Raw genomic sequence first — 14,193 nt, forward strand, 5'->3', positions numbered from 1 at the left:
TTTCCATGTGAACTCGTTTAGATATAAAGAACATACACACAGAGAAGCAGCAGCAACCTTCCAGACCTCTCGTCTTTATCCTCACGCAGATCATTACTCCTTTTGTAGTTTGTGTGTGTGTGCGCTTTTTAAACTGTTTATAAGACAATACAGAATTGATGAATGTGTATGACATAATTGTCAAGCAAATGCTGCAGCATGACAGTTCAATTGCTGAACGAATAAACAGAAAATAGAGCTTAGGAATAGGAGTATTGATTGAAATTCAAAGGATCTCTCCATGAAAATGGTTAAAACAGGAGTTTGGGAGACAAAAGTAGATTTGACATGATTCATTTTATGATAATGAAAATGTAACACCTGTAACACTTCCAAAGTGCCACATCATTATTTTACATATTTAGCATCAGTGAATCATATTTGCTGAGTATCTCTACCAACGTGGTTAAATGATCTTAGCTCATTTCTGTCTGAATTTAGCAAATGTGATTATCTTTGACTTTTTCTTCTTACTGAACTATATACTTTTAATTTTTTTACAAATGTATCAAACACACCAAAATCAGCACTACGTACACATTATAAATGATTATAAGTTCAAAGTAGATCTATCTCACTTTCCAATCACCGCAAAAAAAAAAAGATATCAGACCCCTTTTAAAAATGTATTTTATTTTTACACACACACACACACACACACACACACACACACACACACACATGTGGTTTCATTCCCTCCAAATCCCCCTACATACAAATGCATATAATATAAAAAATAATTTGTTAAAAAAATGACAAAGGAGACACGGGAAAAGATTTGGACGTGTTAGAGAGGTAATTAATTTAATCAGTGGCACTAAGATAAAACAGCTCTGACACTTGCTTTGGTAATGTGTTCATATAATCCAAAATTATGTGCCCAGGTGTTGGTTCTCTTTCGGAGAATGTGTCAGCTTTTCAACAGGGGTGCACCTGTTCACTTCCACAACCAATTTATCTATAAGGAAAGGAAAGTAACTACTTTTTTCACTTAGCAATAACACTGATAGTGTATTTCTGTTAACACAAAATCCCTTAAATATACACAAGCAATTGAAATGTTTGGATCCAGTGGAAAGAAAGTTCCTGAGATACAAGTCGGTGTGTTGTTGACGTACCAACAACACCACATTTAAAACTGTGTGTTTATTTGTACAAGTCAGTGTGTTTCACAAACTGTTCTTATATTGGCATCAAAACCTGAGACCGTACTGGGCGTAATAACGCCTTACATTTGTTTCTAATTGCTACCTACCACCTGTGCTGGTGCATCCTCAAAGTGACACCACAGTGGCTGTGGGGAGTCGAACAAGCCAACTCTAGCGGCTGTTAAATGTAGCCAGAAACCAAGGTGGGTTTATCCTCAAGTGCTGTGGCAACTATGAATGCCAGAAATTATGTGAGATGACAGAGTCAACCACCAGCCAAACAATCCAAACCTGGGTAGTGACAGAAATGGAGAGCTGACTGAACAGTTACTCTTATATTTCAAGTAAAAAACAAAAACATATTACAACTATGAACACCAGGATAATTCAACTCCATGTTGACTCTAGTGCACATGTAAACATACTCGGTGATACATTAAAAACATCTTCAGCATCAGTTATACCTGAGTATCAATCCTGTTCCTCCAAGTTTACAGTATACAAGAAGTTAACGGAGAAGAATCTTAGTTGCAGACAACAAAAGAGGATGCCGTGAGGTACGTGTTTTCACAGCAGTCTCCCCCGGAGATAGATATGTATCCACTTATGATGCTGAATCTGAGTCACTGGGTGTAAGATCACTCTTCAGAGGTGCTTTTGGATGATAGTCCAGTTTTCAGATGAGGAGTTCTGTGAACCTCACAAGATTAAGGTAATCAGTCCAAGTAGCTGCAGTTTTAGGATGAGATCTATAAATAAAATTGCCCAGCGTCTTCTCCTCAACAGCATGTAGTCCAGTTTTACTCCCAGTCACTTTGCCAGATAATGCTTTTTAAAGCAGGATGGTCAAAGACCACCTAACAGAATCCCTCACAGACTGAGAACCCACTGAACATTATTACTCCCATGAATGGCAGTTGCAACCCCCTCCTGCGTCGCTAAAGCAAAGCTGCTGCTAGGCTCTCCATAAAATGAAACCAGGCAGCACTGTAACATGCAACTAGGTAGGTAAGATGCTTTGTTCTCTGCTGTTTTCAATAATGGTTTTAGAAACATTTTTTGGTATTTTAATTATAATAGGAGATACTGAAGCATAGGGGGGTATCTTAAAAGTTAATTCTACAAGTCAACATAACAGGTAGATTTATCATGTTAGTTCACTATCTACAGGTTTTTAAGGTTATTATCTATTCTACCAATTACAAGACATCTCATATTACCTGGAGACCCTCTGAGAGCAGTCTTTTTAAGTACTCAGTTTAACCATATAAGCATGATGCAACAACCTTATGGGGTAACAGCTTAGACTATGCATCTATGTGAGTCTGACAAAAGAACCAAGATACACCTGACTTGTTCACTAGTAATGATCAAAGGCACATCTATGAAGGACAACTGAATAAAATGGTTCACTCTGCTTATTAAAGACCCTTTATACAGACTGACAAGTAAGGCTAGTCGCTTAGATACAGATGTTACTGCTTCTATGCCACTTACTATAGCAGTTCCTTAAAGTAGTAAAACAGAGCGTTTTTCGGCAAGTGCTGCAATACACTGGTGACTTTCTTTTACAGACCACGCATGCCCTTCTGCCAACAGTGGCCCTGTCTCTGGAGGCCACATTGGTCATTTGTTCTACAAAGTAAGCTGGCAGGTGACCTAAAGCTGGGGCATCAGGGGCTGTAGGAGGCGGCACCTTGGAGGGAGAAGGTGCTGTGGATTGGGAGGGAGGTGAGGTGAGCAGCTCAGTGGCTGGAGAGGCAGGTGGTACTGTGGACAGAGAAAGTGGTGTTGAGGAGGCAGGAGGGACTCTGAATGAAGGAGGCACTTTGAAAGGCGAGAGCAGCAGCATAAGGTTTTGTGGACCTGACCTGCGTGGAGTGGACCCAATCTCAGCCAGAGACAAAATCAGTTGTTCCCTGAAGATTTTCTGTGTAACTGTAGGTCGATTCTGCAGTTTGCACATTTCTTTGTGGAGAATGAAGGCATTCACAGTGGCTATGTCCACAAAATGATAAAACAGAGTTTTGTACCATTTCTGGGTTTTATGGAGGACATTGTAGTAGCCAATGAGTGCATCTGACAAGTCAACGCCCCCCATGTATCGATTGTAATCTTTGATGCAGTTTGGAATAGGCACATGCTTCACTGTCCACTGTCCTTCAGCAGTTTTCATTTTACGTGTTGCCATCTCATTGCTGTATGCTTTATGTATGGTGGAGCACATTGTTACCTCCCGGGTGTCCATCCACTTAACAAACAACAACTGTCCTTTCCTGATCCACTGGATAGTTCCTCTTGGTGTTTTCTTTGGCATACTATTATTTTTCGTTTTGGGATAACCAGCTACGGTGGAACGGACAGTCCCACATGCCCAGATTTTTCTCTGAAAGAGGTCCAGGAATAGAGTTGGACTGGTGTAATAGTTGTCCACGTAGAGCTTGTATCCTTTGCCTAGGAAGGGGATGTTGAGCAGTCTCATGACAGCATCATAGCTTAGGCCCTTGCCTGAGGGTTTATCTTTTCTTCCTCCATACACGAAAAAGTTCAGGGTGTAGCCACACACTGAGTCTGCTAAAACAAAAAGCTTAAAGCCCCATTTAGTGGGCTTGTTTTTACTGTACTGCTTTAATCCAGTCCTTGCTTTGCTCGCTACCATCCGTTCATCTATGGAGATATGTTGGTGGGGATGAAAGAAAGTGTAGCAGGCCTCTAAAATCTGCTCATATAGTGGCTTTATTTTGCAAAGTCTGTCATACCCTGATGTACCTTTCTTCTGGTCATTTTCCATTTCAACTGCAGGATCATTCATGTGTAGGCTGCGGGAGATGGCTAGGAAGCGTCTGCAGGGCATGACAGAGGCAGGAAATGGCAGGCTGAAAAGCTTAGATCCTCTCCAGAACTCTTTCAGTGTTTTTAGTGGTACAATACCCATGTAGAGGACAAGGCAGATAAAAGAATACATATCTGCTGCTGTGACTGTCACCCAGCTTTCCTTCTGGCCTTGGCATTTCAGCTTCCCATAGGCATTGGTGTGTTTAACCAACGTATCAATGACGGTCGTAGAGAAGAACAACTGAAAAAGTTCAAGTGGCGTGTAATTCGCGGTTCTGTTCAGCTGCGGCCCTACGTCTCTATCAGGTCTGAACCGTGGTTGAGGAGGCGCAACATCTTCTTCTTCAATGTTACGCCACCGGTCTCCATCATCTGCTTCATCATCTTCTTCACTCACAACCAGCCTTTCTGCTTGCCTCTTTCCACTTGCATTTTTCCTGCGTGGTGTGGAGGATGTCTTACCAGATCTGGGGGAGGAGGAGTCTTGTTTAGGGGTCAATGCATAGTGGATCTTCTTTCTGTGAGGACCCCTGTGGGGTCCCCTTTTGTCAGACTGGGATTTCAGGGGCGATGACACTGGAGAAGCAAAAGCAGAACGGCAACGCTTCCTGGAACAACTTCTCTTTCTGGGCGTACTTTCCCACTCCTCATCTGAACTGTCTTCATCAGTGAAGTCTTCCCTATAAATAATATAGATAGGTTAAGGATTAATGATACAGAAGATCAGTCTATAAAGCATTAATATGTAACGTGCCTGTCATTACTTGTGGTAATATAAAGCTGATAATACATTTCAACTTTGAGTAACATTGTGAATGCATGACGTAATTGTAACAGAATATGTTTACTCTATTGTACTGCTACTTAAGTAAAGAATGTGAGTACTTCTCCCACCACCGTCTGTGCGCTCTGCTGTGGGACACTTGACACCCTGCCCGCGACGAGCACGCGCTCGCGACGAGCACGAACTTAATAGCTTAAAATTCGATGGTTATTGTGGGCAAAGTAAAAACGCTGTCGTAAACTTTGTTAAACAGCACTAGAGTATCAGCAGTACAGAACAAAGGCGGCAGGTTCACGTGGTTGGCATGGGCTTTCCAGTGCGTCTGCTGCTGTGCACACATCCTTAACTACTCTTTGTGCTGTCAGGACAAGCCCCTGTGTGTTTCCCTTTACTAACCTAAACTAAACATAAATCAAACCATTCGCCCTCTGACGCTGAACCTAACTGCCCTAAGGCCACGGGAAACACTGTAGGATAGGGAAACAGATTTCGTAACAACACCGGCAACTTCAGCAAAAACAACGGGGTCGAGGCATGTGCACAAATAGTTGGGATTAACGCACGGTCTGTAAGAGGCGCTGGACAAGCCTGAAGATGCTGCACACAAAACGGAAATGATTGGCGCATTGGTGTTTAGGCTTTGTGCCTGATATTAAATTGTTGTCCCGCTAGTGTGATGGCCCTGCCCTTTTCAGGAGTAATATGAACTCTGCATTTCAGAGTCAACACCTTATATCATCATATTTAGGTTAGGCGTGTATATTTCTCTGGACTGAAGCCAAATCAGATTAACGGTAGCACTCACTGGTCTGATCCTCGGGCCAGCCCCTTCGGAACATAGTCCTCGTCCAGACTGCAATTGCTGTACTCACTCTCAGTGTCTAAGTCCGAATGAAGCTCCTCTAATTCATCTCCAGACTCTGAAAGAAACATATCTGAAGTCGGACTAGTTATAAAACTGTTCCTCTGCCTTGTGTGAACTTTATCTGTGCGACCTTCGACTCTGTCCATATGGCGTCTTCAACACACTGATTCCCTTTACGCGGGTGTGTTTGATCCCAAGAGGACCCGTCCACTACTGACCATATTTGGTTACACAGACAATTTCATTGGCTACATCCGCGGTGTCTTTACGTGCAGCCAATAAATGACACGCATATAAAGGTGCGCTCCTGGGATTGGCTGAGGAAATTAAAACACCTCCAGTTAAAATCGTAAAAAGATTAGGATTAGTTTTTTTCCTCCTGAGATTCTGCTAATTTGGGCTAATATTAGTGGTCAAATCCAGTTTCTTTTTGTGACTGATGACTAATGAACAGATGTATTTAAAATATGGACCATATCTACCCTCTTTTTAAATAAACGTATTAATGCACGATCCAAATTTAACCCAGTGTATATTATCAGTGTTTGAAGTGGTCAAGTGTGAAGGACATACAGGAATACATGAAACTAATACCTTCACCAGGGCCGGAATTGCTCCTAAACCATTTGGCAAGAAGCTACAGTATTTTCTATTTGAAAGATAGATTCTAATTATTTCATTTCATTGAAAACATCTTAGCTGAAGTAAGCAGTACCAAACAAATCCCAAATGTATCCTGTCTGATTGCTAACAGTAATTACAGTATGTTTTGTCTGTCAGTTCACTGTCAGGAAAAATAGGAGTTTCAGCATTCACAAGCCGTCATTCAGGGGGTTTTTTTTATAGACTTCGTAAAATATTGTGGGTAAATCTGAGATGTGTGAGTGCAGAATGCTATTGTCAAAGACAGTGTAGGCTATTAGACAGCTCTACAGGCATGATATCTTAAACTGTTATGTGTTTGAAAGTGCAGCATCTCATAACCGTCTGTGTTATTCAGAGTGAATCTGGCCAGGTGGCTATACTGAGTGACCTTCCACATTAAAAATCAGAGAAAGTGGTGTTAGCCTCTATGAAGAGGCTGAATAAACTCCCACTCACTTGTTGATAGTGTTGAAAGAGCTGAATGAAGCAGCCTGAATTGTGGCAACTGTCCATCATGTGGACTCTTAAAAGATCTTCAGTTAAGGAAAGTCAGAATCAAAGAGTTTTGTGTGCCTCCTCTCCACTGCTTTTATGACAAAAAAGCCGGTAAAGGTTCAGTTCTCATAAAAAATAAAATTCTCCCAAAAATCAATAGATCTCACTGCTGAGGATACTGACATTAATTTATGCTCAGTTTAAAAGAGGTTTTGTGCTACTTTTAATTTAAAAGAGAGTGAAAGAAATTGTCTGTACACTGACCCAGCAAAAGTTTTTCAATAACAGATGTATTAGACTACATGCAAATGCAATGCTACATTTGGACCAACATGGTCTTTGTCAGTCAAATGATCATGTAGGCACAAACAGGTTGTATATCTAAGAAATCAAAACCCCAGTTATAATTTAAAAAAAATCTTTAAATCAATCCAAATGCATACATTTGTATGCAATAATCTGAAATCATGAACATATAATCAGTCTCATTCACAATGCAAATTACACATACAAAATAAAGCGCAACAAATCATAACCTAAAATTTACCAGTAGGGGGAAACACAGCTTGTATAACAAAATACAACATATCCTCAACAAACAGTGTAAAGAACCCATACAAAATGAAATGCAGAAAACCAGCTCTCACCAGTGACAGGGGAGACATAACATGCATAACCAGGAACCCAAAATGATTCCAGTTCATTCATATCTTGGGATTCATTCACATTGTATTCAAGTTTTAAATCCAATTTAAAGTAATAGTATATGAACTAAATTTCCTCTTTGGTAGCTGTTACCTCAACATCATCATTTCACAGCACAACAAAAAGTGCAAGCTGCAAACTCTCCCACAAACTACAGTGTCTTTCTGTTTACAGCCGGAGTCATGAACAGGTCATGAATTATTAACTCTGTGATTTCAAATTCAACAATTTTAAAATATCTCATTATACTCTAATTTTAGCTTTTTGTGAATTTGTTTTGCATTTCACCATGCCCCATGATACTGCAGATTTTTATCATTATCTATAATTTATTTATTTCACATTGGTGGAAATCTTGCTGTGCACAGGGTTTTGCTGTCAGGGCATCTCCCAAAAGCACAATTTCCTTGTATGTACAGTTCACCATCACATTTACTTACGTATATGCACAAGTGTTAAGTGTGATTGTGTTATTAAGCATGCTTTTGTTAAATAGTCAAAATCCTAACTAAATCCTCACAAAAGGCTCTCAAAGTCAGTAAAACATTCAGATTATGGTTTAATTAGAACACAATCTTTATGAAGAAGTTTCATCACCAAAATGTGCAATTTTGTGTCAGAGTTAGGAGGAAATAAGGATATTAGTGCTGTGAAAAGAAATTAGAGGGCATATTTTATATCTTAGTAATCATAGTAATGTTATTTGAACACACAAACTGGCAAACAGTGGGCTGGCTGGGGACTGATAGTCATATGTGAGGCTCTTGCCAGTCTCTAACAGTGGGAAAGAAGCGAGTTGACATAGTTTGGCCCCATACTGAGCGTTTATTTGCTCATGTGTTGTACCAAAATAGCTTCCAATAATCAAATCAAGGCTTAAATCATTTTCCTTGTGGCAGAGTAAGTCATTTAAATGGTAGCTCTCTGTATGCTACATGTTATGGAGGTCTCTTCTGTGCTGTGCTTTTTCAGGCCTGTTGATCTGTTTGTGTGCATGTGCCTGTGCGGGAGGGGTTGATGATGGCAATGTCAATTGTCTGTCGGGGCTGCTGCTGATCTGAGCAGTGGATGTAATCTCTGTTGATGTTAATTAGAGCAGTGAGGTCTGAGTTATTCTGCCCATTCAGGTTCAGGATGTGAAAGTCCTGATCATTTTATTATTATTTAATATAAAGTAAAAGGTAGCCTATAAGCATGTCAACATTAAAAAGAAACATTAGGAGAGAAGGTCAACTATGACTCCCAAGAAGCACTTTGGTAGAAGGCTTCCACACATTCAGAGTTTACAGTTGTGTTGCCAGGAACGCTAATAGGAAGCTGAGGCCAAACTTTAAAAATGGCAAAACTGTCACATTTGAATTCTGGATCAAATTTGGATGAATGAAGCAATTATGTTGCAGTGTTTTGTTCACTATGACAAATTGTTTTCAATTTACCACAGATCTGATTTGCCCCTCTGATTGCTTTGGCTTCTCCACATCAGTGGCAGCTGAGGCTTATGGTTACTGTAGTAGCAAAACAAATGGAAACAAAATAATAATAATTCAGAAACAAAGTGTAAATAATGGCCATAATATGGACAATATCTTATCGATTAATTATCCAAGAGTCTCCAGTGTTGAGAAAGACTTTGCTCAAAAATCTAAATGTGGACAATAACGCTGTCCACCTTAGAAAAGCAATAGTCTTATGTTCGGGTACAATTTAGTTAGAATTTTATCTGATAAGGAGCTGGTTGTGTAATTGATAACCTTCATTTGTCTGAAACGAAGGCAGATAACTTTGACACGAGAGACCACTGGTTGCATTTTGTTTGCTCAGTCAACATTTTTTAACATTCACGATGGAAGCGATCAATGTCAGAAAATACAATACAAAATGCTGGTGTCGACCTTGAGACAGACAGCAGGATTGAATAAATGACCAAAACGAAATGGAGAAGTTGTTGGAGAAGACAACTCCTCTGTCACAGTGCGGAGCTCTTGTTTACTGAGATCTCCATAAAAACTAAAGAAGAATCAATGATTCAGGCCGTTGCAGAATGTCTGTCCGATCTGCTGCTGTCTGGGCTGTTCTCCCTGCTGCCAAGCTTTCTGCTCACATACACCTATATATTTATTTCATTCTACTCTCTCTTACTCTCTTTTTCCATTTGCTGTGCACCTAACCCAGCACATCCTCACCTCCTACTCTCTCAGCCCTCTCTTCTCACTGCTCTCACACTTCTCTCATTTAGCTCACCTCTGTCTTCTTCTGTTACCTACCACCCCTGATCTGTGTTTAACAAGTTAAGTCATTTACCATTTCCTGTGTATGTCAGTGTTCTAATTTCTACTGTGTGTTCTGTTCTGTTTCTGAGTTTAATTTGGACCATTGGTTGAAGTCAGATATTTCTGTGACTAAACCTCTTTCATATGTGTTGGTTGGTCTTTAGCTGCCTCAGAGTTTACCCAGTTTAAAGCACTTTTTCACAAATACGTTAACCCTGAAGAGATATTTTGTCCTTGAGGTCTTCTCAGGCAGCTTTTAGGCAGTTGTCTATCACTCCTGACAAGCTATGCTATATCAAATGGCGGCAAACACTTTCTGACTTTCTAACTGACCCATCAATAATGCAATAGTATGCTTGAACTTAACAAGCCGATGCAACTTTGGGTCAGTTTTGGGCACAGTAATCTAGAAACATCCACCTAGTGAGACTAAATTTTACCCAGCCATACACTTTCTAAATGCCCCTAAAATTGATCTTTTAATTGACTGAAAATATATCTCAACTTTAAACCAAAACCCGACCTACAGTGCATTAGACAACATTCTGACAACTTCGTAAACATTAGTTCAATGACATTTAGCCAGCAGAGTATCAGATGACTCATAGTAAAGCAACATAATGTAAACATGGTATCAAATTTCTTGCTTTAATCTGATTACAGATAGTAATTTGTTCTTTATGAGGATGACAGCATAGTGACTTTCCTTCTGCCTCATTTGCAAAATCAAGCGGCATTTGACTCACCATGAATATAGCACTTTGGAGAAATGTCACATCACAGTGAGAGAGAGTGATGGGAGATGATGGCATTTCCAAAGGTAATAGCCTCCTCTGACCACTCACAGCCCTGGAACTCATTAAACACTCAGGCTGGTCACTTTTCTTATCAGTTCTGTCCTCTGAGCCCTCAGGCCCAAAAAGAGATCCAATTCAAGCTACAAACTGGCTGCATTTGCACTAGGCACATTTGCAGAAGTTCACTTGAGCTCAGAAACGATTTTTCCTTCAGCACACTTGATTTCAGCAGATGACAAAAAAGCTATTCCAGCTCATGTTTCAACAAATCACCTGTAAAAAAGCCAGCATATCTCTGTGAAGAGAATGCAGAGAGGTTCATTAGGATGGAGAATGTAAAGCAAACCATTTTTAGGAAGCATCCTCAACACACAGGCTGTAAGGAGACAGCCAGCTCTAATATTTCATGAGTTCACAACTGATTTAATGCAACAACAAAATACATATCTCGTTTTTAAAAGTTGAAAAAAGAAAAAAAATGTAAATGCCTCAAAGTGCATTCCTTATGAAGAAGGGAAAATAGTTCAACGTTAGAAACAGTTAACTTTTTAAAGACCTTTTACAACCCCAAATCAGAAAAAGTTGGGACAGTATGTAAAGTCAAAATTAAAACTGAAAATAGTGATTTGCAAACAATCTGTCATGTATTACATTGAAAACAACACAGCAGCACATTATTTGACGTGATACATAATCTGTTTTATTCCTCGTTCAAAATAAACACTCCAATTCTGATGCTGCAACACATTTTAAAAAAAGTTTGGACGGTTGCATTTCAGGGCCAGTAATGAGGTAAAACAATGAAATGATGATTCCATGTGAAACAGGTGATGTCAGCAGGTGACTGCATCATGATTTGGTACAAAAGTGGCATCCAGGAAAGGCTGAACTTTTTAGAAGCAAAGATGGGCCGAGGACCGCCAGTTTGTAAACATATGTGTGAGAAAATTATTGACATGTTTAAAAACAACGTTTTTTCAAAGAAAGATAAGAAAGGATGTGGATATGTCACTCTTTTTGGTACATAACATTATTAAAAGATTCAAGGAATCTGGAGGGATTTCAGTGTGTAAAGGGCCAAGCCTAAGCTGGATGACCCTGCTCTCTGACTCCCTCAGACGGCACTGCATCAAGAATTGTCACTATTCTATAAGTGATATAACCACATGGGCTCAGGATTACTTTGACACACCTGTGTCAGGCACTACAATACGTAGTTACATTCATAAATGCTGCTTAAAACTGTACTGTACTAAAAGAAAGCCCTATGTCAACAGTGTCCAGCAGCGCAGAAGTGAGTTCAGAGGCATCTGTGATGGACATCACACAATGGAAATGTGTATTGTGGTCAGACGAATCAGTGTTTCAGGTCTTTTATGGAAGGAATGGACACCTTGTGCTTCGGACCAAAGACAAAGAGGAACATCTAGAGTGTTACCAGCATCAAGTTCAAAAGCCAGGGTCTGTCATGGTCTGGGGTTGTCAGTGGCCTTGACAAAGGTAACTTACACCTCTGTGATGGCGCCATTAATGCTGAAAAACTGAGATTTTAGAGCAACATATGCTGCCTTCAAGATGCCATCTTTTCCAGGGACGTCCATGCATATTTCAACAAGACAATGCAAAACCTCATTCTGCACATTACCAAGGCCTGTTTGTGAAGGAAAAGGGTGTGAGTGCTGTATTGTTTTCAATTTAATACAGGACACAGATGAGTTACAAATCAATATTTTCAGTTTTAATTTTGATTTTACATACCATCCCAACTTTTTCTGATTTGGGGTTGTATTACTGGCAGTGAATCTCATTCGTCAAACCCAAGATATTATATCTGTAGGCAACAGCAGAAACAACAATAATTAGGCTGTAAAAATAACTGAGCAAAAAAGAAAAAAAAACTGCAGCAGTTGTTTAGGTTCTTTAAAAACCTGACAAGCAATTTCTTTTGGTTGTCTGAAAGATTGTTGCTTGAAAATAACATTACATTGTTGTGCTAGTGCAAGGTCTCTTTGGGCATACAGTGATGTCTGGTGTTCATCAGACAGTGTTTAGAACTTTGCCAAAAGGGTTAAATTTCCAAATTTAAAAATGTTTTCTGTCTCACTTTTAAACCTTTTCAACATTTAGTTAGAATGCGTCTTATCTCGAATGGTTTATGGATGTGCTTCCACATTGATTTTCTGTCTGACAGCCTTGTATTTCACCCGGAAGTCATGAAGTGACTAAATGCACAAAGCTGCTGAAAACAGTAAGGACAAAAATGATCTCAGAAGTTGCTTTAACAATATAAAATAGCTTGTGTCATAAATAAATCACAGACATGTACGTCACAGTTTTGAGTCTGCAGCTGAATCTAGTGAATTCATAATCAAATTGCTACTCATCTAGCTGTGTGCTAGTGAATCATGACTCATATGTGGAAGATGTCACATCTCTTACAGCCATTCAGCCTCAATCCTTTTGCTGCAGGTTTGATAAATGAGGGTCATTGTATGAAGAAGCAGATGGCTCCCCTGTGCCTCTCTCAGCTGACTCAAGCTCTCAAAGCCCCATGAGAGGAGAATGGCTCCAGACCACACAGATTCAGTCCACTAACTGTATAATGCTCCTCTGCTGTTGCAGATGCTCTGTACTGGAGAGCAGCAGAGGTAATTGCTCGATTCAGTCCTCATTATCCAACAATTCTAAATGGATTTGTCAGTTGTTATAACACCTAACAATCACCCAGCGCAGATATGGACAAGCATGTACATTTAGAATAATGTGAAAGACACTTTGTAGTGTATGTTTCAAGTTGCCCCAGGCATTACAGGCACAGTGAAATGGCCCTTTATTTTCCAAAAATGGCATACGTTTAGCTTTGTTTCTTGTCATGTTTCTCTTTTTGCAACAGTATTTTGCTGGTTTTGTCTTCATTGTCACCATATATTGCTGGGGATGTCCCTGTTTGTTTGCATTCTAAAGAATTCAGAATCACCTTTATTGGCCAGGTTTGTTGGACACACGAGGAATTTGATTCTGGTACAGTGGCTCTCAATGTGCATGTTCGTGATCCATTGTTGCCTCTGCTGTGTTACTTTTATTGCCTGGTAAAGAGAATGTGATATGTTGACGTGCACTCAGATTTGTAGACGGTGACTATAAAATGACAGGGGGTCACAGAAAAGAAGGAAGTTTTTGTTTGTTGTCTTAGCCAAGCAGATGGCTTCCTTTTTGATCCTGTTGTATTCTCGTGCTCTTAACCCAAGGAAGTCAACATGACCCATTAATGGCATCTGGAGTCTTCTGTGGGTAGGGTAAAGGGAGGAACAGTTTGTGTTCTGCCGAGGGGCATTGGGTGACTCTGTCAATTTAGGTAATAACCTACTTAAAATTGTGAAGTTAAAGATAGTTTAGTGGTGCTTTACACTATGTTTTATATGTAACTGATACTGTGCATGAATAGTTGCATACAAGTATGTGATTGGCACATTTATTGGTGACTAATGAGGGAATGAAATGTTAAGGAGCCTAGTTGCTGTATCTCTTTAGAATCTAAGAGGACATTTGAAACTGGGAATATATTGCCCTTTTTACAATGGAAATAGTGGCTGTAGTTCCTTTTTTATCT

General features: G+C 39.8%; 2 protein-coding genes across 4 annotated transcripts in view; one reads left to right on the forward strand and one right to left on the reverse strand.

Moving 5' to 3' along the window:
* LOC109967010 (protein kinase C-binding protein NELL1) overlaps nt 1-14,193 on the forward strand; it is a 273,478-nt gene that overhangs the window by 140,492 nt on the left and 118,793 nt on the right. The gene's annotated exons all lie outside the window — the stretch shown is intronic.
* LOC109967011 (piggyBac transposable element-derived protein 3-like) lies at nt 764-5,837 on the reverse strand. Of its 2 annotated transcripts, XM_020612325.1 has the most exons (3): nt 5,612-5,837; nt 3,059-4,702; nt 2,836-2,957 (listed from the first exon to the last, which is right to left on the reverse strand). In XM_020612325.1, the coding sequence occupies exons 1-3, from the start codon at nt 5,815-5,817 to the stop codon at nt 2,933-2,935; spliced, it is 1,875 nt and encodes a 624-aa protein (XP_020467981.1). In that variant the 5' UTR covers nt 5,818-5,837; the 3' UTR covers nt 2,836-2,932. The 2 variants fall into 2 exon arrangements, with proteins under 2 accessions (XP_020467980.1, XP_020467981.1); XM_020612324.1 differs by having other exon boundaries at nt 764-4,702.

This window comes from Monopterus albus, unplaced genomic scaffold, assembly GCF_001952655.1.
Source record: "Monopterus albus unplaced genomic scaffold, M_albus_1.0 scaffold123.1, whole genome shotgun sequence".
NCBI classification, from domain to species: Eukaryota; Metazoa; Chordata; class Actinopteri; order Synbranchiformes; family Synbranchidae; genus Monopterus; species Monopterus albus.

Coding starts and splice junctions, on each gene's coding strand:
- LOC109967011 (XM_020612324.1), bottom strand. CDS start 5,817: ATGGACAGAGTCGAAGGTCGCACAGATAAAGTTCACACAAGGCAGAGG. Junction 4,703..5,611: donor CTGGCCCGAGGATCAGACCA/GTGAGTGCTACC, acceptor TATTATTTATAG/GGAAGACTTCACTGATGAAG.